The following is a 26846-nucleotide window of genomic DNA, read 5'->3' as shown; positions in this document are numbered from 1 at the left end:
AATAAAGTTCCTCAGCAGTAGGGTAGGAGTAACAAGGAGAGAGGGATGAGGAATGAAAGGCTACGGGAAATAGTGAATCAAGAGGATTCCCAAGGAGATACATGAAATGGAGACACAGAGGAAACAACCAAGAGGAAGACCAAGGGATGGATTGCGGAAATATGTGGAAGTGTGTGTTAAAAAAAAAGCGAGGACTGGACCACAGTTAAGACAGAAAGATGGTGGAAAAACAGGACTACATGATGAGGCTTATGTTCCGAACAAATCCTGCCTGAGTGTGGAAACAATTCAAGATGACGATGATGGTGGTGATAAAATAGAAATAAGAGTATGGCGTCAGCCGGGAATCGAACCCAGGCCCCCGTGCGTGGCAATCCAACGTTCTTGGTGCCATACCAAGGAGCTAACTGGTTCTAAGTGCCAATAAGGAAGTTTTTAGAATGAGATTTTCACTCTGCAGCCGAATGTGCGCTGTTATGAAACTTCCTGGCAGATTAAAACTGTGAGCCCGACCGAGACTCGAACTCGGGACTTTTGTCTTGCGCGGGCAAGTGCTCTACCATCTGAGCTTCCGAAGCACGACTCATGCCCGGTTTTCTGGAAACATCCCCCAGTCTGTGGCTAAGCCATGTCTCCGCAGTATCCTTTCTTTCAGGAGAGCTAGTTCTGCAAGGTTCGCAGGAGAGCTTCTTAAAGTTTGGAAGGTAGGAGACGAGATACTGGCAGAAGTAAAGCTGTGAGGACCGGGCGTGAGTCGTGCTTCGGTAGCTCAGATGGTAGAGCACTTGTCCGCGAAAGGCAAAGGTCCCGTGTTCGAGTCTCGGTCGGGCACACAGTTTTAATCTGCCAGGAAGTTTCAAGGAAGTTTTTGTTTGAAGTGCCATTATTACTGAGGAAGTTAAGTTTTATTTGTGTCTAGTGAACCCAGCAATGCTTTGCAAATTTGAATGAACTATGTACAGCAATTGGAGATACACCCTAAACTATTACCCACTTCTCTCTGTCCATCTCCTCCTCCCCACCTCTTGGTCCAACTCCACCTCCCCACTCTCTGTGCATCACTTCCTCCCCCTCTCCCTGTCCATCACCTCCTCCCCTCCCTCTCTGTAGTCACATCCACCTCCTCTCCCCCCTCTCTCTGTTCATCTCCTCTTCTAAACAGCAAGCCTTGTTTATTATTATTGCTAACGAAATTTTGATTGGGAACTGACGTTACTTAAAATGAACGGGCAAATCGGCTGGGAGCATTAGGATAATATAAGAGAGCCTAAATCAGTTGGGATCATTGGTATACTATGAGAGAGACCCCTTCAACTGTTGGATCTGTGAGGATAGTAGCTTCAGTGGTTGTATTTCGCACAGTTTTTATCCGCAAATAAAGTTCCAGAGATTCAGATTCTGTAGTAGTATTCTATTGTCAGCCAATACACCATAAGTACAAGGTTCGTGTAAAACCAAAGGCGAGGAAGAAAACAAAATAGCACATTTCTGTGGACACCATCTTCGTTTAAAATTATATGGAAGGGGAGAGAAACTATATGAGAGAAACAATTTTTCTAATGGTTTACATGTCCTGTGTTAACAGTGGAGTCAAGCATGGTGTAACCAGCAAGACCCAAAAATTGTTTTGAAACTGATCTTTATGAAGTCAGTATAAAAATGGACGATAGTAGTTTTCTTCTAGAAGACAACAGACTGGAGGAGAGTATAATCATTTTTAATGGAAGCAAAGGTACAGACACCTTAAAAAATTTTCGCATTTTTTATGGATGGAACAATTACGAGGAACAGCAAGCAAACATTTTCCTGATGTACTTGCTCTGCTCCCTAATATGATTAAAGGCAACTATGTTTGCCCGTTTCGTCTCATTAAATTAGCAGTAGCTCAGTGGTCTACTAGAAAATTGAATGTTCATTTCGAGACAGCTGCGACATTAGCCCTTCGTTAAGTTTTTCCCTCAGGTTAAAAGTGGACGTTATGTCCATATGAAGAAGAGTTTACGGAGAAAACTTCAGGATCTCTTTAACTGATTAGAACCCTCAAAACTAAGATTTATAAGGCTAGTGTGCAGCGCCGGTATTCGTAAAGCCGAAGGACGTAAATAAAGGATGGGCTGACATTCATGCGGAAGTTCTTTACATCGAAAAACTCTCAATTTTTTCAATTATTTTGTGATTACCTGACTACAGGATGAGGATTTCTTCACTGCATTGTGGAACAGCCACGGAAAAAGGTAGCGAATGATGAATGCTGTTGAAGGGTGTTGCAACAAAGTAATTTAAAAAATAACATTATTGGAAACCCTCATCCTAGAACCAGTTATTCGGTGGAATACTTGAAGAAAGAAGCGGAGCTCACAAACTGCATGTACATGAAGTTGCAAATGAATCTTGAAGAGAAGAATGAATAAGTTAAAGTCGCTGGAAGGATAGATAGGATTGTTAAAAACTATAATGAAGTGACAAAAGTCATGGGATAGTGATATGCACATTTACAGATGATTGTAGTATCGCGTACACAAGGTATAAAAGAGCAGTGCATTGGAAGAACTGTCATTTGTACTCAGGTGATTCATCTGAAAAGGCTTCAAAAGTTATTATGGCTGCAAGGAGGAAATTAACAGACTTTGAACACGGAACAGTAGTTGGAGCTAGACGCATGGGGCATTCCATTTCGGAATCATTATGGAATTCAATATTCCGAGATCCACAGTGCCAAGAGTGTGCTGAGAATACCACATTTCAGGCATTACTCTCATCAATGACAACGCATTGGCTGACGGCCTTCATGGTAGCCTTCACTTAACGACCGAGGGCAGCGGCGTTTGCGCAGAGTCGTCAGGGCTAACAAGCAACACTGCGTTAAATAACTGCAGAAGTCAGTGTAAGATATAAGACTAACGTATCCATTACGACAATGCAGCGAAATTTGGCACTAACGGGCTACACCAACACACGACCGATGCGAATGTCTTTTCTAATAGCTCGACATCACCTGTCCTGGGCTCGTGACTATTTTGGCTGGGCCCTAGACGACTGGAAAACCGCAGCCTGGTCACACGAGTCCCGATTTCAGTTGGTGTAAGAGCTGATGGTAGGGTTTGAGTGTGGGGCAGAACCACCAAGCCATTGATCCCAGTTGTCAACCTCGAAGCCATTGATCCCAGTTGTCAACAGAGCACTGTGCAAGCTGGTAGTGGCTCCGTAATAGTGGGGGCTGTGTTTGCATGGTCTGGGTCATCAGGTCCAACTGAACCGAGTAAACGATTATGTACGGCTACTTTGTGAGCATCTGTAGTCATTAATGGACTTCATGTTGACAAACAACAGTGGAATTTTTACGGAATACGTATCATGTCACCGGTCCAGAATTGTTTGCGATTGGTTTGAAGAATATTTTGGACAGTTCGTGCGAATGATTTGGATGCCCAGATCGCCCAACATTAATCCCATCGAACTTTTATGGGACATAATTGAAAGGTCAGTTCGAGCTCAAAATCCTGCAGCGCCAACACTTTGCAATTATGGACGGCTATAGAGGTACTGAGAGATGAAGAAGCTTGCACAGGATAGAGTAGCATGGAGAGCTGCATCAAACCAGTCTCAGGACTGAAGACCACAACAACATAAAGGCAGCAGGGCTCAATATTTCTGCAGGAGACTTCCAACGACTTGTTGAGTCCATGTTACATCGAGCTGCTGCACTACGCTGGGCAACAGCATGTCTGACACGATATTAGAAAGTATCCCATAACTGAAACTTCCTGGCAGATTAAAACTGTGTGCCGTACCGAGACTCAAACTCGGGACCTTTGCCTACCGCGGGCAAGTGCTCTACCAAGCACGACTCACGCCCCGTCCTCACAGCTTTAATTCCGCCAGTACCTCGTCTCCTACCTTCCAAACTTCACAGAAGCTCTCCTGCGAACAGGTAAAGGTCCCGAGTTCGAGTCTCGGTCCGGCACACAGTTTTAATCTGCCAAGAAGTTTCATATCAGCGCACACTCCGCTGTAGAGTGAAAATTTCATTCTATCCCGTAACTTTCGTCGCTTCAATTAGGTCCTACTTTAAAGCAGCCGCACACATTCAGAAACTGGACATATATCTATTCACATGTAATATACGAGCGTTGGTACTTTAATAGTGGCAACCATTTGGTTACAGCTCGTACAAAATACATACGTGTTCCAAAGTTCTGCTGACCTTCAAAATAGTCATCCGCATTGCGTATAACCCGCTGCCAGCGATGTGTTGACAGTTCAAGCGGCGCGGTATAACTATTGCCCGACGAATTTGTAGCAGTTCTGAAGCGAATGCCGTGAGGTATTTCCTTCAGTTTAGAAATAGAGTTGAACTCACGAGGGCGTAAGTCAGGGGAGTCCAGTAGGTGGTATACCACTTAGCAGCTCCATCAAACTAATCAGTAACAGCTTGCACTACGTGCTTGAACACTGTCCTGCAAAATGATGGTCAGGTCCTGTAGAACGTGTCATCACGTCTGTCTCTCGAAGCTGGTCGTAGGTTGTGTTCCAAAAATGTTTTTGAGATTGTGATAATCTGACAGTATGCTGTGACGGTACGTCACATAAATATTGACATTTTTAGCGGTTGTAAATCGTAGTTTACGTATTTTATGAATATAATTAGTGTAAAAGATATAGTTAATGTTCTTGAAACAACTGATATGCAGCGATAGCACTTTATTTAATGTCTATGAAAATAAAAAAGGATCGAAAGAGACGCGATTGTACGGCCGAGGAGGAAGGACGTATTTTGTGGTATACACACACGAACACACACACACACACACACACACACACACACACACACACACACACTGTTTTGTTTCGCTATACGGAAGGCAGCCATTGAGCGGCTACACATATTTTATGTAAGTTATTCGTATTTATTGCTAAAATAAACTTGTTATTATTACAAAATGAATTTCTTTGAAATAGTTGTCACCTCAAATGCTCGCAGTGGCTAATTATTTCAGTAATTTACGCTGCGAGAAGCTCATCTTCCGATGCAGCCTCTGGTCTGCCATTACGCGCCGAAGTACTATTTTTCAGTGTTAACAGTAACTGTAAATGCGAGAGATTTCGTTATAGGAACCTTTTTAGATTGCAACAGATAATTAATTTACGTTGAAGTTCATGTTTTTAAACTATACAGATTCCATGAGTTCAGTAAGTTTTATCTTGGCCGCTCCACGGCAACAATCGAAATTCTCTCAAGCCTTGCTTTGCAATCAATAAATAGAAATTAACAAAATTACGTTCAATCCAGTTAACGGCAACTACATTTCAGTCATCATGTTCAAAGTTGGTACATGAATAACTGAGGCCCTTCAAGAACCCGTTTCATATTTACTTATGCGCGTAAGTAAAAGTGATAAGACAATATCCCCGAGAGAAAGAAGCATGCTGATAAATTAAAAATAAAAATATATAAAATATGTATGTAATTTTTTTGTATGTGACGTAACGAATCCCAACGGACGTCGCAATGCACACAGTTTTACCAACCTACCACTTAACCTGACAACAAATCCTCCTCTACCAATCTTTGAAATTTTTTGGCATATCAGGCAAATATTTCCTGTTTGAGTGAACCGTGCCAATGCCATACATTCCGCATGACTGTAGCTCTTCCATTACCCGAGTTGTTTTAATACAATTATCAAATGGCACAAGCTTTTTGCTTCCCTTCATTGTATTTTGTTAATGTAAGCACAACGTTTTCACCCAAAGAAAATTCAGACCTACCATCTTTGTCTTTTTTCCAGTGTACATGAAGTTTATAATATACCCAGTCTTTGCACCAGCTAAGCACTACATTTTATAGCCATGTTTGACTGGTTTTTTTTTTGACATATTGTTTTAGTGTTTAACATATTTTGACGATCGCCATACATTTGTCAACTGCTAAAACAGAAGGTGGTTTGTACGTGTCACACCCCTTCTTTGATACAATACTGACAGCAGGTCGGATTTTATGCGACTTGTCATATTCTGCCGCTGTTGTCATTGCAATAAAGATTCTCAACAACTTTCTTTTTCTATCGATGGTTTGTCGTCACTGATGAGATAGCAGGAAACCAAGAACAGGATATCACTACTCCAATGATTTCTGAGTTATGGAAGCCGATGTATACCCATCAAATTAAACATTCCCATAGAAGCTTTCAGCCACTGGTAATGTACTGCCAGTTGTCAGTTAACTTTACTTGTTTTCTTCCCTGACTTCATATCTTTTATTGCAAATGTTTAGCAACAGATCTTGCGTAAATAGAACCTGGAAATATATTATTTAATTATCAGACCTGAAGAAATTAGTCTGATTTTTTTGTCTTTCTTCCAATTTCACTGGAAGATTTTCAAAATGAATATCCCCACTCCATGCACGTGTTTGCAATGGCATAAAATGTGGAAGCTTTTTCTGGGGTCGAGTTAGATACATGAGCATGACAAGGAGACATGTTTCCAGTTTCACCAGCTCCTATTGTCAAATTGAAATGATTATCACCATTGGAATAATAATGTTATCACTAATTTCGTTAGCAATATGAAGTATCCGATGAATCGATGTCTTCTTCAGAATCGGAGACAGCATTAAAATCTGTATCTTCTCCATCTTCTAGTAAGGAGTGCAAAATCTCAGACTCCTTTTCAGGCGTCAGTCGAGGCAGTCCACACGGTGAGAAACGTACGATCAACACAATGCCGATTTCACAGCCTCGGAGCTTGCACATCACATCCAGTTCAGTGGGTTAAATAGTTCCCACTTACTTACCTTGCTATACTTCTGTGATTTTCAGTGAAAGATGGTTCAAATGGCTCTGAGCACTATGGGACTCAACATCTTAGGTCATCAGTCCCCTAGAACTTAGAACTACTTAAACCTAACTAACCTAATGACATCACACACACCCATGCCCGAGGCAGGATTCGAACCTGCGACCGTAGCAGTCGCGCGGTTCCGGACTGCGCGCCTAGAACCGCGAGACCACCGCGGCCGGCTTCAGTGAAAGTTGACAAATACAGGCGTATACCGTCTCCTTAGTAAATATAAAAGTAACAAATACAACACAGGTTACTTCACAGAAAAATGAAAGCACAGGATGAAAAAAAAAAAACCTGTCGCTGTCAAAATAATGGCTTCGTTTCACTCCGCACTGGTAGACGAATGTTGACACACAAAAGCTTATGCGCTCCAATTGACAAACGCAGTTAGCACACTATGACAGAACTACAAGAGATGGTAGCACAAGTTAGAAGTGGGAATACTGATTACCACTTAACAGTGAAAACAAAAAAGAGGGAACTATTCTTCGCACTGGTCACGAAAGAGTTTTAAATAAAGTGCACTGCAGCTCAAGCATAAAAATAATGAAGTCTATTTAGTCTCCGAGCAATATCCCTAAATAGTTTAATGATGAAACCAGCACACTTAAATACTTAAATCAATAAGCCGTGGGGATGTGGCGAAGGAGGAAGTGGCCTAGCAAATCTGGCGATCGCAAATCTCTGGGAAGGGAATACTTCTGGATTTCGCAGACACTTTCAGGAGCAGCAGAAAGCCTTATTGCTTGCTATATTCGTAACTCTGAGTCCGGTATATGTCTGTAGCTCAAAACGACCTTCTACTTCTACAAAATCTTAATGGCAGGACTTCCACTGTCGTTTACCTTACTGACCTCACATGCGAGCGGATTTCAGTGAAGTTTTTTGCGAGGGGCCACGAACGTTTCCGACAGATTCTGGAACACCTGAATGTCTCACCTGGGCGTTAATGGAGACAGGATCTCGAGGCGTCAGATGCAGTTCTCGAAACTAGCCGGCTCGCATCGGACGGTATCCGAAAACCTCCGGGAAACCCTGCTTCTGCATATCTCCGTGTCGCCCTTTCTCCGCCATTCGGCCAGCCTACCCACACCAACCAGCCTATTGTTTTAGTAAGGGCCCGAGCAATGTACGTAAACGACAGAACAATGGTTGCCTTCTGTTCCGACGCGACGATTTACCAGCAATGCAGTAGCAAAAGAAAGACTCAGGCATGCTTATGACTTAATCACAGCTAAGTCTACCTCTTTCCATTTATTGTGATAGTAAAACTATCGTGGACCTGGGTTCTCATCGACCAACGGAATGGACTTTTGTACTGTACAAATCATCTGATCCTATATTAGTAGCCGAGCTTCACATCATTACGGATTGAAAATCGACCTGTACTTAAGCACAGCTACATCCGGGGATCGACATGGTTACGCGGCAACTGGGCACGGCTTCCACAATAGTAGCATGTCCCACGCAGATCCGCAGCAGACATCTGGTATGAGCAAGAGCGAAGAAAACGCTGTCAGCTCATCCGCAATGTTATAAAAAAAATCATAAAAGGTAGACAAGCTGAAGATGAAATTTGAACCTCCAGAATGTAATCCAGAATATCTTTCACAGTTACAGAATAACTGTCCTGATTTTGAAGCCAAACGCTATAAAAGAAGAAAAAATTATATGATGAAAACCAACATACCGCGTAAAGGTAGCCTCATCAGTAAATACAACATCTGCAAGGAAGGTTTCACTGATCTGCAGTACCAACAAGCAGAGTTGAGATGTGGAAGACAATCGTCAGCGGTCACTGCTTGCACACTCTGTAAATGATATCGATGCATTCCGTCTTCATGTAAAGTCTTCAAAACACTTTGATGGCTCATACCAAACCCTCGGTATTTAGGCCGCTCTCCGATGCCTGAGCGGCTCATCCGACGCACTCCGCTGCTCGACTCGCTGCGGCTCACATCGTTACCGTCGCTCGCGCACGCCAACGCCACTAGCCCAACGCCATGTCCGGACGCGGAAAGAGAGGCAAACTTGCTGCTGTGGCAAAGCTTCTGCTCACGCTGGCAGGAGACGGCCGCGGCAGCAACAAGATGAAGCGCAGCCGACCGCAGCACAAGAGGCAGTGCTACCGCTGCCAGAAGATGGGACACGTCGCCAGGACGTGTAGGGACGCAGTCGCGTGTCTGAAATGTGCAAAGGCACATGATACACGCGACTGCGACAAGCCACCACACGTCGCGCCAACGTACGTTAACTGTGGCGGCGCGCACGCCGCAAACGCACGCAGCTGCGCATATCTGAAGCAGCGGACACCAACAACCGCCAAGAAAGCGGTACATGAAGAAGAGGCAGCCGTCCCGCCACGGGGGAAAACGGGGCGGCCGCAATCCCGCCCAGCGCCGCTACCGACGACGCCGTGGCCGCCCTCAAAGCCGCGATGGCGGCAGAGAGAGCGGCAATGCAGAAGGAGATCGTCGGTCTCCACCGGCAGCTGCAAGAGTCGCGGGAAAAAATCCGGACGACGCAAAAGAAGACACCCGCCCCCGTTGTCACCCCCACGGTGGTACGACAAGTTGGGGTGGATGTGTCCACGCAAACGGACGTCGCCCCGGAACATGTTGCAATACAGGAGACCGGGGAGACGCCCATGGACGTGGTGCAGTCCGTCCCGCCGCCGCCGCCGGATGTGGTGAAGCAGCAGCAGCAGCAGCAGCAGGACAAACAAGAGGAGGGAGGGATGTACTCCGAAACCATCGCCATCCCCGACGTCACCAACCTCCCAGCGGTCCTGAAGAAGATCGCGACCATGGTGCGAGATGGGAGGTACGACGTCCGAAGAAAACCGTTTCTTTTCGCGGAAGCGGAAGGGAAACGGAAGCCACCGCTTCCACACCGGCCGTTCGAGCTTCGTGGCGGATATCGGGCAATTATGCTCGAATTCGTCACGAAGAAGGACCTCCACACCATAAACTCCAACCCGATCTTCACGCCGCGGGACTGGGGCTTCATCTTGGAGGACGCGGTCGCGCGGCTGAAGAAAGAAGTTGGAGATGGCGCGAGGAAGCTCACACCCGAACTGGAGTCCGCGCTGAACAACATAGCGCGGGATGGGAAGAACACCTAGTACCACAGGAACATCCAACGTCACCGCCAGCATGCATGCATGCTGGCAACCAGGATTTACGACCAGGCAACACGCAAGGACCATCCAGAACGAGAGGTAACACCATTCCAACAAATGAGGAACCTGGAGGAACAGCTGTACCAAGCTTAGACTCCATACCTCGGGCCAAGGTTCAGGCCCGTATGTTTAGCGTCAACGTCAGCTGAGCGGCTCATCCGTGGACTGGGCCAACAACCTCATCACAGGCCAACCACGCGTTGGCCTGACCTGCTGAGGGATTAAGTTTTACTAATCCCTCAACAGAGTGTGTCTTTCTCTTTTTCAGGTTACACCAGACAGGACCAATCAAAAAGAGTGGTAATATATCTTTCTCTCTCTTACAGGAACCGCAGGAATGACAAATTTTATGTCTAAACTGCACCACCACGAGCCAAGGACAGGCTCGTCATTCCAGCGTCAGCGTCAACCCGACTCGTCAGTGGGCAGGACTCAGCAGGACCAGCCATACCTCTGAGGATGTCCAACGTAGTATTGGACGAAACGTTAGGAATAGAAGAATTCCATGGACCACGGCCATATAACCCGGAAGAATTATCAACAACAGTACCACAGTACCATCCGGTCGTGAAAGCCTTCATTGTATGAGTTTGACAAGTGCTTTGATGGTAATAGTGAGTGCTCTTTTGTTTACACAATGGATTGCTGTTCGCGTCTTGCAGCTCAGTTTCAGTACATCTCGCATTCACTCATATTTGTGCATTAATTAACGTTGTTAATACTGAAAACTATACAATAACTTGTATTATCGCCCTGCAGTTCAAAGCAAGTGTTATTTATTGTGACTAATATACCCGCAACACCAGCGTGATAGGTTCCTGTGATACTACAGAAGGACTGGTGTACGGAACTACTGTTTATCTGGGCACGCATAGAAATACTATTTGGTTCGTCCAATATTTGGGAGGAGGAGGTATAGGGCTTATTAGTGGTTACAAATCCTTCCGAAAACTCCGTATGTTGACACACCGCTTGTTCCCTTCACCAAGATCTTCGGCCAACAAAATGATATAGCAAACGTGATACACAATATTTCCAACAACATACGTGCGTGAATGGCTTTTTTCAATGATGAAACTAAATAAGTCACTATGGCAAGCTGGGTGACGAAAATATGTGAAAAAACTAACTGCATCTGTTCGTATGCCGATAGTCTATACCAGAAACAAATTTTATTATGTCTTCACAACGCCAAAAATAATGAAATAATGCAGAAAAGTTGTTTTGTTCGTGATCCATGTTGTTGCGAAATATGAAAAATTATACCATGTCACATGTAAGCAGTTCAATGTTTCTTGTGCAACTTGACTGCCATATAAATGAGGGTTGTTCATAGTTTCTGCCCCACTCCCCTCCTCCTGCTCAGACAGAGAGGCATGATAGCGAGAAAAGTTTGCAGCCAGGTGACACAGCCTCACATGCACGCATGAGCACTGCACGCATGGCCATTCTTGCCTTATAGGGAACAAAGAGAAATTGGAAAGGGAATTAAAAGTTTGGGGTTGCAGCTGACATCTTAACTGCCAGATATGGCTAACTACTTGGAAGAGCAGTTGAACGGAATTGACAGTGTCATGAACAGACAAGGAGGAGATTAGTGTTTAATGTCCCACCAACAACGAGGTCATTAGAAACGGAGCACAAGCTCGGATTAGGGAAGGAGATCAGCCGTGTCCTTTCAATGGAACCATCCAAGCATCAGGATGGCCGGATGCAGGATTGAACCGTTGTCCTCCTGAATGCGAGTCAAGTGTGCTAACGACTGCGCCGCCTCACTCTGTGTCATGAACAGAGACTATGGATGGATGGAATGATATGGTTAAAGGGACCAAACTATGAGGTCATCATTGGTCCCTTGATTTTTTATGTGTCACGCAGTGAATAATTCCTGGAGAGCAAGGATACAAATCCCAATGGATTCAATTGTATCTGAGAATCAAAACAATCAACAGGCAGAAGTGAGAGAGGTGGGGTAAACTCATGAAGGTGGGAGAGATGTAACAGGATCAGAGCTTTCTAGAGCCGCAGAAGTGTAGAGAGGTCTGCACCCCACTTGGTGTTACAGAGACAACGAAGAGCATTAAGGTGTGACCAGGATGTTCACTTAGTTGGTAAAGAAGGGAAAGCCACATCAGTGGGTCATCAAAGACCAATCCAAGAAACAATAAGACTCCACCACATTGAACATGTGGTCAGTTCTGGTTGGGGATGGACAGTGCGATGGTGACTGAAGTGCACGACACACGTCCAGGCAGTAGAAAACTGGAAGCCATGGGTGACAGCCCACGACTGTGCCTATCATATGGCACCCTGCAGTCGGTGATCAGCAAAACCCGCAGTTGAGGAGCAATAGCAGATGCAAAAAGTCATCAGTGTATAGGGAGGGTGACACTGTACATCTGACAGCTGCACCTAGACCACTGATAAGCACTAGACAAAGGGGTATACTCAGTACAGAGCCTGTGAGGCCTCTTTGTCTTATGTATGGAGATTATTATGGGAAGCACCAGCTTGAACCCGAGAGGTAAAGCAGGACAAGAAGTTCTGGATATAAGTCAGGAGTTTGCCCCCAGAGATCCCACTCATGGACGGTACCAAGGATGTGGTGACACGAAGTGGTGTCATAAGCCCTATGCAAGTCAAAGAAGATGGCAGTAAAATGACGACGACAGCCAAAAGCTGACTGGCATGCCATGGGCTAGATTGAAATCAATCAAGGGCCAGTTCCAGCCTGCAGGCCACCAGTTGGCCACTCAGGGTCTACAGGACCAGTGACCACGGGGCAAGTAGGTAGGTAAGCAAGTAAGTACACTGAAGTGACGAAAGTCATGGGATACCTCCTAATGATACCTCCTTTTGCTCACTGTAGTGCAGCAACTCGATGTGGCGTGGACTCAACAAGTTTTTGGAAGTCCCATGCTGCCTCTACAGCCATCCATAAATGTGAAAGTATTGCCCATGCAGGATTTTTTACATGGACTCATCCCTCAATTAAATCCCATAAATGTTCAACGGGATTCATGTCCGGTGATCTGGCTGGCCAAATCATTCACTCGAATGTTCTTCAAACCAATCACGAACAACTGTGGCCCAGTGACATGACGCACTGCTATCCATAAAAAGTCCATCATTGTTAGGAAACATGAAGTCAATGAGTAGCTGCCAATGGTCTACTTCAATCAATGATCAGTTCAGTAGGACCAAAGACCAGCCCATTCCACGTAAACACGGCCCACACCATTATGGAGCCACTACCAGTTTGCACAGAGCCTTGTTGACGACCTGGCTCAATGGCTCTGTGGGGACTGTGTCACATTTGAACCCTACCATCAGCTCTTTACCAACTAAAATTGGGACTCGCCTGACCAGGCCACAATTTCCAGTTGTCTATGGTCCAACAGACACAATCACAAGCCCAGGAGAGGTGATGCAGGTGATGTGCTGCTAGCAAAGCCACTCGTGTCGGCCATCAGCTGCCACAGCCCATTAATGCCAAATTTCACCCCACTGTCCTAGCAGATACATTTGTCATACTTCCCACATTGATTTCTGTGGTTATTCCGTGCAGTGTTGCTTGTCTGCCAGCACTGACAACTCTAAGCAAATGCCACTGGAGTTGATAGTTAAGTAAAGGTCATGGGCCACTGCAGTGTCGGCAGTGAGGGGTAATGTCTGAAGTTTGGTATTCTTTGCGCGATTTCTGAAATGGAGCGACTGATGCATCGAGCTCCAACTAACATTTTATGTTCAATGTCTTAATACCCATCATGTGCTCACAATCACATCGTAAACCTTTTCGCATGTTCACCTGAGTCCAAACGACAGCGCCATCAACACACTGCCATTTTATACCTTTTGTACGCGATACTGCTACCATCATTATATGTGTGTTGCTATAGCACGACTTTTCTGCCGGCCGCGGTGGTCTAGCGGTTCTAGGCGCTCAGTCCGGAACCGCGCGACTGCTATGGTCGCAGGTTCGAATCCTGCCTCGGGCATGGATGTGTGTGATGTCCTTAAGTTAGTTAGGTTTAAGTAGTTCTAAGTTCTAGGGGACTGATGACCACAGATGTTAAGTCCCATAGTGCTCAGAGCCATTTGAACCATTTGAACGACTTTTCTCGCCTCACTCTAAATTAAGGAAAAAATCTCTAAAGGTAGTGAATGCTATTTGGGTAGCAAAGCAGAAGTGAGAGAGGCGGGGTAAACTGATGAAGGTAGGAGAGCTGCCACCCCCCCCCCCCCCCGCCCCCTCCACCCCCAGGAAGCAGCTGATAACCCAGGGACACAAAATGAGTACATCAAAAAAGTTCAAATAATTGCACTTCATTTTGTATTATTGTGAAACAGAGGAGAGAATGTCATGAATATATACCCAAACTACAGTGGCAATTATTAGAACACAGGCATCTTTCATTGCAGTTATATCTTTTCATGAAATTTCAACCACTGAATTTCTTCTCTGAATGCAAAAATATTTTGTTGACTGACACCTACATAGGAAAATATGACCATCACAATATAATCAAGGAAATCAGAGATTGCACAGAAAGATTTAGGTGTTAATTTTTTCCCACATGCTATTCAAGACAAAGGACACAGGAATACTCTGAAAGGGATTCTATGAACCCTCCTGTCAAGCTCTTTAAGTAGGAACTCCAGAGTAGCCACGTAGATATAATGGTCAAATTAGAGAGGATATAAAATGCAGACTAGCAATGGCACAAAAAGCATTTCTGGAAAAGAGGTACCAGATAACATGTCATATAAATCTAGGTGTTAGAGGGTCTTTTCTGAAGGTATTTGTCTGGAGTGTTGCCTTGTATGGATGTGAAGTATGGATGATACCCATTTCAAACAAAGACAAGAAAAGAAGAAAAGCTTCTGAAATGAACTGCAGTAGAATGCTGAAGATTTGATAGTAGACAGGATAACTGATAAGTAGATATCAAATGAAATTGGGAGACCTAGATATGATACAGTAAACTGGTACAAATGAATGTAGCAGTTATTCAGGGGTGAAGAGGCTTCCACTAGGACAGGGAGTTACATTGGACTGGTCTTTGGACTGCAGAGCACATCTCCTCCTCACCACCACCACCACCACCACCACCACCACCACCACGAACAGAATGAAACATTCCTATCTGCTCTCAGCTCAAAATAATGTAAAAATTTTTTGTATTCCTGTACTATGCACTGTTTGTAAAAGGCAGTGAGCAAGGAGAATTTATGTCTCCACAATTAATGCGAAGTGTCACTTTTCTACATGGAACTTTCTCATGTAATGGTCAACCACAATCTCTACAGATCTGATTGTCCATCTTGCAAGATTATGCGTGACCAAGGCACATACATTTGAAACATTGTATAGGAGGCAGTAAATATGACTTGAAGACATCGATATCATATTTTCACCTTTCCCAGGAGTAAGTTATCTTCAGAGGTCAAATGACTGCTCCAATGTTTATCCGTCTAAATTTTTTTGTCTCAGTGGATGAAGAAAACTCACCATTTTTCTAAACTGGTCAGTAATTCCTTCACCTTTTTGGAGTGTAAGATCATTAAAGCCAAAAAAACTGCTCCTTGCACTGTGTTGAGGGTCTTATGAGGATTAACTGTGGTGGAGTTATCAAAGCTCATTACTTGAGAGCAATGCACATAATTGGACAGAAGACAACATGGAACAATGGAACAGGAATAACTGTATAGGAGGTGCACTATATACGTATACTGGCTGTGAGGAACATGCGCTCTACATATGGAGGTTGACTTTCATGACAGCACCAAGCAGGTGACCAGCCAGTATGGGAATCCATGAAAATTGTTAAAACTGATATTCCCTGCAAGATGTTACTGACAGACTTTCCTCTGTGGGAGCAGTTTTGTTGTTGGTTTGTTCACTCTGCTGCTCCCATTACAGGTTTCTTAGTATTAACCCTACACATTTGAGGGAGAGTGGTACCAACCTCCAGAACAGAATGCAGTATTTCCTTGGGATAGGAAGCCCTCAGCCATCTGTACTGCCTCATTTTGAGGATTGCGATTATTGTTGATCACATCAAGGGGCCAGTCAACATGAATGACTTACAACACACATTGCTTTTTCTGCTGGAAACGCAAAGGCTCACAAGTCTACTACATGATGTTGCTTCACTCAGTTTACATACTACGTTGCAGAAGTACACCAACAACATTCTTCCCAGTCAATGGATTGGATGAGGCAATCCACTCACATGGTACACCTGTTTGCTGATCCTCAATCCTTTGCATTTCAACCTATGGGGACATAGGAAAGGTGTGGTGTGTGCGATATGTTGAGAAAACGGAACAACACATTCATGTTGCATGTGAATCCATTTGCAGTTTGAGACTGCTGCATTTGCACAAGTGTAACAATCCATGTTTCAAAGTGTGTGTAGATGCCACTTCAAACATCTCCTCTCAGCCACTTGGAAGCCTGTTATCCTCCAGAATGTACTGCAGAGAGCCCTACATAGTATGATCAAAATGGTCTGCAGTATGGAAATTGTGTGCTTCCTGATTCATTTGACCTTATTTATTCCTTAGCCTGTCAAAGACAGTTCCTACATTATGTCCCCATATTTCAAAATCACCTTGTAAATACTGACTGCACATGAATTTATTATTGTTAAAGAGGAACCATGGCCCTTGCCGTTGGTGGGGAGGCTTGCGTGCCTCAGTGATACAGATATCCATACTGTAGTTGCAACCACAATTGAGGGGTATCTGTTGAGAGGCCAGACAAACGTGTGGTTCCCGAAAAGGAGCAGCAGCCTTTTCAGTAGTTGCACGGGCAACAGTCTGGATGATTGACTGATCTGGCCTTGTAACACTAACCAAAACGGCCTTTCTGTGCTGGTACTGCTAACGGCTGAAAGCAAGGGGAAACTACAGCCATATGGTTAAATGATGATGGCGTCCTCTTGGGTAAAATATTCCGGAGGTGAAATAGTCCCCCACTCGGATCTCTGGGCGGAGACTAATCAAGAGGACGTCATTATCAGGAGAAAGAAAACTGACATCCTACGGATCGGAACGTGGAATGTCAGATCCCTTAATCGGGCAGGTAGGGTAGAAAATTTAAAAAGGGAAATGTATAGGTTAAAGTTCGATATAGTGGGAATTAGTGAAGTTCGGTGGCAGGAGGAACAAGACTATTGGCCAGGTGAATACAGGGTTATAAATACAAAATCAAATAGGGGTAATGCAGGAGTAGGTTTAATAATGAATAAAAAAATAGGAGTGCGGGTAAGCTACTACAAACAGCATAGTGAATGCATTATTGTGGCCAATATAGATACGAAGCCCATGCCTACTACAGTAGTCCAAGTTTATATGCCAAGTAGCTCCGCAGATGATGAAGAAATTGATGAAATGTATGATGAGATAAAAGAAATTATTCAGATAGTGAAGGGAGATGAAAATTTAATAGTCATGGGTGACTGGGATTCCACAGTAGGAAAGAGATGAGAAGGAAACACAGTAGGTGATTATGCATTGGGCGTAAGAAATGAAAGAGGAAGCTGCCTGGTAGAATTTTGCACAGAGCGTAACTTACTCAAAGCTAACACTTGGTTCAAGAATCAAGAAAGAAGGTTGTATACATGGAAGAAGCCTGGAGATACTAGAAGGTATCAGATGGATTATATAATGGTAAGACAGAGATTTAGGAACCAGGTTTTAAATTGTAAGACATTTCCAGGGGCAGATGTGGACTCTGACCACAATCTATTGGTTACGAACTGCAGATTAAAACTGATGAAACTGCAAAAAGGTGGGAATTGAAGGAGATGGGACCTGGATAAACTGACTAAACCAGAGGTTGTACAGAGTTTCAGGGAGAGCGTAAGAGAACAATTGACAGGAATGGGGGAAAGAAATACAGTAGAAGAAGAATGGGTAGCTTTGAGGGATGAAGTAGTGAAGGCAGCAGATGATAAAGTAGGTATAAAGATGAGGGCTAGTAGAAATCCTTGGATAACAGAAGAGATATTGAATGGAATTTATAAAAGGAGAAAATATAAAAATGCACTAAATGAAGCAGGCAAAAAGGAGTACAAAAATTGAGATCGACAGGAAGTGCAAAATGGCTAAGCAGGGATGACTAGAGGACAAATGTAAGGATGTAGAGGCTTATCTCACAAGGGGTAAGATAGATACTGCCTACAGGAAAATTAAAGAGACTTTTTGAGACAAGAGAACCACCTGGAATATCAAGAGCTCAGATGGAAACCGAGTTCTAAGCAAAGAAGGGAAAGCAGAAAGGTGGAAGGAGTATATAGTGGGTTTATACAAGGGCGATGTACTTGAGGACAATATTATGGAAATAGAAGAGGATATAGATGAAGATGAAATGGGAGATATGATACTGTGTGAAGAGTTTGACAGAGCACTGAAAGACCTAAGTCAAAACAGGGTTCAAAATGGCTATGAGCACTATGGGAGTTTACTTCTGAGGTCATCAGTCCCCCATAACTTAGAACTACTTAAACCTAATTAACCTAAGGACCTCACACACAGCCATGCCCGAGGCAGGACTCAAACCTGCGACTGTAGCGGTCGTGCGGTTCCACACTGTAGCGCCTAAAATCACTCGGTCACTCCCGCTGGCTCGAAACAAGGCTCCGGGAGTAGACAACATTCCATTAGAACTACTGGCAGCCTTGGGAGAGCAAGTCCTGACAAAACTATCATCTGGTGGGCAAGATGTATGAGATAGGTGAAATACCCTCAGACTTCAAGAAGAATATAATAATTCCAATCCCAAAGAAAGCAGGTGTTGACAGATGTGAAAATTACCAAACAATCAGTTTAATAAGTTGTGGCTGCAAAATACTAATGCGAATTCTTTACAGACGAATGGAAAAACAGGTAGAAGCAAACCCCAGGGAAGATCCGTTTGGATTCCGTAGAAATGTTGGAACACGTGAGGCAATACTGACCCTACGACTTACCTTAGAATATAGATTAAGGAAAGGCAAACCGATGTTTCTAGCATTTGTAGACTTAGAGAAAGCTTTTGACACTGTTGACTGGAATATTCTCTTTCAAATTCTGATGGTGGCAGGGGTAAAATACAGGGAGCGAAAGGCTATTTACAATTTATATAGAAACCAGATGGCAGTTATAAGAGTCGAGGGGCATGAAAGGGAAGCAGTGGTTGGGAAGGGAGTGAGACACGGTTGTAGCCTCTCCACGATGTTATTCAATCTGTACAATGAGCAAACAGTAAAGGAAACAAAAGAAAAATTTGGAGTAGGAATTAAACTCCATGGAGAAGAAATAAAAACTTTGAGGTTAGCCGATGACATTGTAATTCTGTCAGAGACAGCAAAGGACTTGGAAGAGCAGTTGAACGGAATGGACAGTGTCTTGAAAGGAGGATATAAGATGAACATCAACAAAAGCAAAATGAGGATAATAGAATGTAGTCGAATTAAGTCACATGATGCTGAGGGAATTAGATTAGGAAATGAGACACTTAAAGTAGTAAAGGATTTTGCTATTTGGGGAGCAAAGTAACTGATGATGGTCAAAGTAAGGAGGATATAAAATGTAGACTGGCAACGGCAAGGAAAGCATTTCTGAAGAAGAGAAATTTGTTAACATTGAGTATGAATTTAAGTGTCAGGAAGTCATTTCTGAAAGTATTTGTATGGGGTGTAGCCATGTATGGAAGTGAAACATGGACGATAAATAGTTTGGACAAGAAGAAAATAGAAGCTTTCAAAATGTGGTGCTACAGAAGAATGCTGAAGATTATATGGGTAGATCACATAACTAATGAAGAAGTATTGAATAGAATTGGGGAGAAGAGGAGTTTGTGGCACAACTTGACAAGGAGAAGGGATCGGTTTGTAGGACATGTTCTGAGGCATCAAGGGATCACAAATTTAGCACTGGAGGGAAGTGTGGAGGGTAAAAATCGTAGAGGGAGACCAAGAGATGAATACACTAAGCAGATTCAGAAGGATGTAGGTTGCAGACGAAGCTTGCACAGGATAGAGTAACATGGAGAGCAGCATTAATCCAGTCTCAGGACAACAACAACAACAACAAAAACAACAACAAAGAGGTTACAAATGATTAGTAAAAAATTGTTGGTAAAGATATATTAATAACAGTATGTTTCTTTTTCTTCAGAATAAACTTACTTTTTCTACCCCATTTCCACTCACTATGCTATGCTCCATACCTCAACACACACAAATTGAAGTTGCCTTGTAGCATGTCTTATATGTGGGATAATCTCAGGAACTGCTGTAGGGATTTTGATCCAGTTTTCACTAATAGAAACACTGACCTATGTGGAGCACTTTTGTATGCAAACATTTTGTATAAATTGACTGAATTAAGATGAATGAAGTTGTGGAAACAACGCCACTGCCATCTATGAAATAGCAGCCATAATTCAAAAGAGCACCAGTGCCTTGAGTTAGCAGAAAGCATAACAAATGTTGTTTGATGGTCTAGTGGTTAGGCTGTTTGTTAGAAACCTAAAGGCCATAGGATCGAATCCTAGGTGGTTAAATCATTTTCACTCTGCCTTTTAAATCCAGCATTCACTTCTCAATGGTGTGGAGATTAACCAAAAACAAAATGAGGCTTGGATTCCTAGTTACACTACAGTTCCCATTTTCCCAGTTTGATAACTGCAGGCAAGATGCGTAAGCGACATCTAGTGGACTGCAATCATTTCAGAACAACTGCCTAGCAAAGAAACTGTAGTTGTGGTTTTCAGTTCGAAGACTGGTTTGATGCAGCTCTCCATGCTACTCTATCCTGTGCAAGCCTCTTCATCTCTGAGTAACTACTGCAACCTACATCCTTTTGAATCTGCTTACTGTACTCATCTCTTGGTCTCCCTCCACAGTTTTTACCTTCCACGCTTCCCTCCACTGTTAAATTGGTGATCCCTTGATATCTCAGAATGTGTCCTACCAAACGGTCCCATCCTCCAGCTAGGTTGTGCCACAAATTTCTTTTCTCCTAATTCTATCCAGTACCACCTCATTAGTCACATAATCAACCCATCTAATCTTCTCCATTCTTCTGTAGCACTGCATTTCAGAAGCTTCTTGTCTAAACTGTTTATCGTCCATGTTTCACTTCCATATATGGCTACACTCCATACAAATACTTAAAGAAAAGACTTCCCGAAACTTAAATCTATACTCAATGTTAACAAATTTCACTTCTTAAAAAATGTTTTACTTATCATTGACAGTCTACATTCTATATATCATCTCTACTTCAGCCATTGTCAGTTAGTTTCCTGCCCCAACAGCAAAACTCATCTACTACTTTAAGTATCTCATTTCCTTATCTAATTCCCTTAGCATCACGCGACTTAATTCGACTACATTCCATTAACCTCATTTTGCTTTCATAGATGTTCATCTTATATCCTCCTTTCAGAACACTATCCATTCCTTTCAACTGCTCTTCTGTCTCTGACAGAATTATATGTCATCGGCAAATCTTCTCAAGTACATCCCCTGCCATCCCCTCTATATACTTCTTCCACCTTCCTGCTTTCCCTTCTTAGGACTGGTTTTTCATCTGAGCTATTGATATTCATGCAGGTTTTTCTCCTTTCTCCAAAGGTTGCTTCAGTTTTCCTGTAGGTGCCATCTATGGTTCCTCTAGTGATGAAGGCTTCTAAATCCTTACTTTTTTCCTCCAACCATTTCTGCTTGGCCATATTAACTTCCTGTCTGTTTCAGTTTTTAGATGTTTGTATTCCATTTAACTTGTTTCATTTACTGCATTTTTATATTTTCTCCTGTCATCAGTTAAATTCAATATCTCTTCTGTTACCCAAGATTTCTACTAGCCCTCCTCTTTTCACCTACTAGATCCCTAACTTCACTATTTCATCCCTCAAAGCTACCCATTCTTCTTCTACTCTATTCCTTTCCTCGATTCTTGTCGACCATTCCCTAATGCTCACTCTAAAACCCTCTACAACCTCTGGTTCTTTCAGTTTATGCAGGTCTCACCTTAAATTCCTACCTTTTAGCAGTTTTTTCAGTTTTAATCTGCAGTTCATAATCAAGAAATTGTGTCAGAGTCCTGGCAACATCTTAAAATTTAAAATCTGGTTCCAAAATCTCTGTCTTACCATTATATAAGCAATTTGAAACCTTCCAGTGTCTTCAGGTGTCTTCCACGTATACAACCTTCTTTCACGATTCTTAAACTGATTGATAGTTATGATTAAATTGCTTCCCTTGGTACAATTCTGCCAGATGGCTTCCTCTTTCATTCCTTTACCCCAGCCCATGTTCAACTTCTGTTTTTCCCTTCTCTTCCTTTTCCTACTATTGAATTCCAGTCCACCGTGACTATTACATTTTCATCTCCCTTAACTACCCGAATAGTTTCTTTTATCTCATCATACATTTCTTCAATCTCTTCACCATCTGCAGAGCTAGTTGACATATAAACTTTTACTATTGCGGTGGGTCTGGGTTTTGTGTCTACCTTGGCTACAATAATGTGTTTACTATGCTGTTCACAGTAACTAATCCATGTTCCTATTTTTTTATTTATTAGAAAATACACTCCTGCATTATCCCAATTTGATTTTGTATTTATAACCCTGTATCCACCTGTCCTGAAGTCCTGTTCCTCCTACCACCAAACTTCACTAACTCCCACTATATCTAACATTAATCAATCCATTTCACTTTTTAAATTTTGTAACATACCTGCCCAACTAAGGGATCTGACATTCCACACACTGATCATAGAATGCCAGCTTTGTTTCTCCTAATGAGATACTCCTGAGTAGTCCCCACCCTGAGATCTGTTTGAGGGACTATTTTACCTCTGGAATATTTTACCCAAACAGATGCCATCATCATTTAATCACACAGTAGAAATGCATGACCTCAGGAAAAATTACGGCTGTAGTTTTCCCTTGCTTTCAGCTGTTTGCAGTACCATCACAGTATGGTTGTCTTGGTTGATATTAAAAAACACGAGCATCCAAAACCTGTGCTTTTCAATTATTTATGTACAGAGTAAAATACAGCTTGGGATACAGCTTTACTTCATCTAGGTAAAGGAAGTTTTTCAGCAGTACACACTTTCAAATAATACATAAGATTGGTACATAAATCTTCCACTGCCAAGAAAGAGATTTAGGCATTTTAAAGTTCATAAAGGCATGGGCACTACCTTGTTGATACATGCAATACATCCTTTCAGTAGCACAGGAGTTGACCCAGCTTTCTGCTTTCCTTGAATCTTGTGGACACGATTCTTTGCATGGCACTATGAATAAGTCTGCCATAAAGAGTCCACGACAAAGAATTGTGGCAATGAGTCTCAACAATGCATAACAGTGCATACTAAGCTTCACAAGAGGAGTGCTGTAACATGAGCTGAACATGTAGCTTATGGCGGTTTTTTCCTTTTCTTTTTTTTTCCTCTCTTTTATTTGTGCCACATCAGCCAGCCTTTGATGTGTACTCAATCACACACATACCCTTGACTTGCATACAATATTTACATTGGAGTAAACCTATAACTTACATTACAATACGCTTCCATCAATGACCGAGATGTCACTCCAAAAGCCAATTCAACATGGAACACTTAACACTCATGTGTTCAGGTAACTTCCCTGTCATGCACTGCTTACAACATGCAACTTATGTGAAACTGATGATATTCACTTACTCAATCTTCTCAGAATTTTTTTCATGGCCCCAGACAAAATACAGGATGCCAATAAAGTTGTTTGGCTGCAGTTACCTAATGATACCTGTGGGAAGCCAGGCCGCATCACTAGTAGATAATAAAGTATCTTTTTTTCAGCCTATCTATTGTGGATGACGATCTGCGACTGTATTTAAACTGGCATTTATCTGGTAATAAATATGCAACCAGATGCAAATATTACCAGATAAATGCCAAGTATCTTTTTTATGAAATTACTTGTTATGTTAATTTCCGTTAGGGAACTAAATTCTTCTAACTTACCAATGCTTACTACAGACAGTACTATGGAGGGAAGAAGGAAACAGACTGCATATAAATCAAGAAACCGTTACATAAAACCACCAAATGACTGGGTATAAATGTGATGGTAACCTGTGAGAACACTGAATCTAAGGAAAAATTTGAAGACTTATGAGATAGAGATGGAAACTGAAAAAAGTTAAAAACAACAGTAAGAATAAGTGAAGCAGTGCTAAAGAAGATAAGAATTTGGATACTTACTAGTCTTGTTTCTGTTACTGGAAACATGAAGGCAAGAACAGCACCATTCAAGAAATTTAAGTGTATGCGAAACACAGATGTAACTGCTTTACTTGGAGGTGCACTTAGTAAATATATCTGTAAAAAGAAACATAAAGCACATGTTTAAAGATAAAAATGAATCACTCAAGCTACATTAAAGGCATTGTTCACTAACTACAGTGTCTTTCATAAATTAATATTGAAAATGGAAGAACAAGAATGCCAGATCAAGAAATCAAGAAAGATAAGAAGAACAGTCTTACAGCTCAGTTTTCAGTTCACTTTTCACCAGCATCTTTAATAGCACTTTTGGCCTATGTTCTAGGAATACACTTCATGTTAGAATGCTTTTCAGCATTTCTCTATAGTTTCCTTCTTTAGTTTCTAAAGAAGGAATTAATAGTTTCCAAAGTTCAAAATGAATGGAAACTTTACAGCTCCTATGATTAGATTTTAATGATACATAATCACATTTCCCAATTTAAAATGTAGCATCAGACTGATGAGACATCAGAGATGTGTGGCGGTTTTATTTGTGATGGAGTTATGTCTCTGATTTTGTGGTTAAATTTTAGTAGTTTCTTATATGCAACATCTTTAAAAAAATCAAGTAACAGGTAATGTTCAAATAAGTATAAGACAGCACACCATCCTCATACATAGTTGTTTTAAGTTTGAGAGTCTACATTATTATTACACAAAATAAGGGAAAGGCAACCATCCACCTATAATGTACTAATGCGTGGAGCACAGAGGGATGTAACAGGAAACAGCAATCACACTAGCTTTCAAGCTCTTATCCCCTTTCTAGCAAAAGTACAGTCATTCACAAACACTCAAACACAAATTCCCATGGCCATGGTGAGACTGATTATTACTACTCAGTTGTTTAAAGAATTTGCCTGAGCTGATGGCAGTAGTAGCGGTGGTGGTGGTGGTGGTGGTGGTGGTGGTGGTGGGAAGAGGGGGAGTAGGTAGGGAAGGATGCAAAGAATGGCTAGCGGGGAAAGAGGCAGGTCTTTCGACAGATGACTCTGCGATGGTACAACAAGGCGAAAGGAGTATGGGGGTGGGGGGTGGGGGGGGGGGGTAGGGCAAAAAGAGATGTAGGAAGAGGGAGTGGAGGAAAGGGAGGAGGGGAGGGGGAGACTGAGGATTGTGGAGATAGAACACACAAAAACATAAATGACTTCAACACCTACTTCACTATGCAGGACCTTTGAATACTCCCTTCCAGCACAAGTTTGTCTGAACTATAAATATGGAAATTGTCTCTCCAGTGTATCCTGCATTCTTGCAATCCCCCAGCCCTAAAATTCCACTCACCTGTACCCACTGCATCACTTTACCTTTTCCCCTGTCTCTCCCGTCCGTAACTCTCCTCCATCCAGATCGGGCAGTCTTCTCTCAACACTCTACCTCCCCCAACCCCCCCTCTCCCCCTGCCCCCCTTTCCCACTTTTCATCCCTTCTCTAATCACTACCTTTCTTGCTCTTCATCTCCACCTTCCTCACCTTCCTCCCTTTTTGCTCTCTCTGTAATACTTTATTCTTCTTGTGCAGCTGCAGGACCATCAGTCCAAAGATTCATCTCTTTCCCTGTGCCCCTCTTTATGTCCTTCCCTACCACCTCCCACCTCTGTCAGCTCAGGTCACTGCCATGGCCACAGGAATGGGGTGCACCAGGGTGTCAGTGTTGTTATGTGTATGTGAATGTGAATGGATGTACTTTTGCTATAAATCAGCAAGAGCTCAAAGGCTAGTGTGAATGCTGTTTCCTGGTAAGTGGTCTCTGTGTCCCACGCATCATCCAGTTGCATGTGAGTGGTTGCTTTTTCCTTATTTTACATAATGCTCCACCCAGGAATTTCCATTCTTCTTCTTCTTCTTCTATTTTGGAATTCGCTTCAGCTTCGTTTCTTCTGGTCTTTCTTCTTTCACAATATTCTTTGATTCTCATACTTTGCAACCTTCTTCATTCTTCTGTCCAAGATGATTTTGTTCTGGGTCTCATTCTGTCCTTGAAAGCTTTGAAGGCCTGAATTTTTTAATTAAAAATCACCCTGTTGTATATCTCTGGTTTCTGTATCCTCATTCCTTCCAGATCTCTTTGTATGTATTGGATCCATCTTACTTTGGGTTTTTTGTTCATCAGAAATTGTGTGATTTGCCATGTTAACTTCCCCTGGTCCATTCTGAGGATTTGTCCAAAGAATATGCTCCTCCTTTTCCTTATGATGTCAGAATTTTTTTCTACCTTGGCATACAGTTCCTGGTTGGCTCTGTTTCTAAATTGACTATCTTCTGTTCTTCAAGGTCCTAATATTCTTCTGAGAATCTTTTATTCTATCAGTTCTAGCTTCTTGATCACTCTGGCTGTTATGAAGTTGACAGTTTCTGCTGCATATAGAGCTTCAGGGCAGATCACTGTTTGGTAATGTTTCAATTTTGCATTTATCGAAATATTCTTCTTATTGTAGGTGTTGATAGATAGTTTATATGGCAAGTTCATTTTTTTTTTAATTTGTGCTCCCATTGCTTA

General features: G+C 42.6%; 1 protein-coding gene across 1 annotated transcript in view; it reads right to left on the bottom strand.

Moving 5' to 3' along the window:
* Positions 1-26846, bottom strand: part of LOC124777663 (transmembrane protein 164) — a 165670-nt gene that overhangs the window by 106083 nt on the left and 32741 nt on the right. The window contains exon 2 of the mRNA XM_047253145.1: positions 24284-24400. Within this exon, the coding sequence (XP_047109101.1) occupies positions 24284-24400 (117 nt within the window). The remainder of the gene's footprint in view (positions 1-24283; positions 24401-26846) is intronic.

The sequence above is a fragment of the Schistocerca piceifrons genome, chromosome 2, assembly GCF_021461385.2.
Source record: "Schistocerca piceifrons isolate TAMUIC-IGC-003096 chromosome 2, iqSchPice1.1, whole genome shotgun sequence".
Taxonomy (NCBI): Eukaryota; Metazoa; Arthropoda; class Insecta; order Orthoptera; family Acrididae; genus Schistocerca; species Schistocerca piceifrons.
Note: the sequence above shows the minus strand (reverse complement) of the source record. Positions and strands in the feature narration are given on the sequence as shown.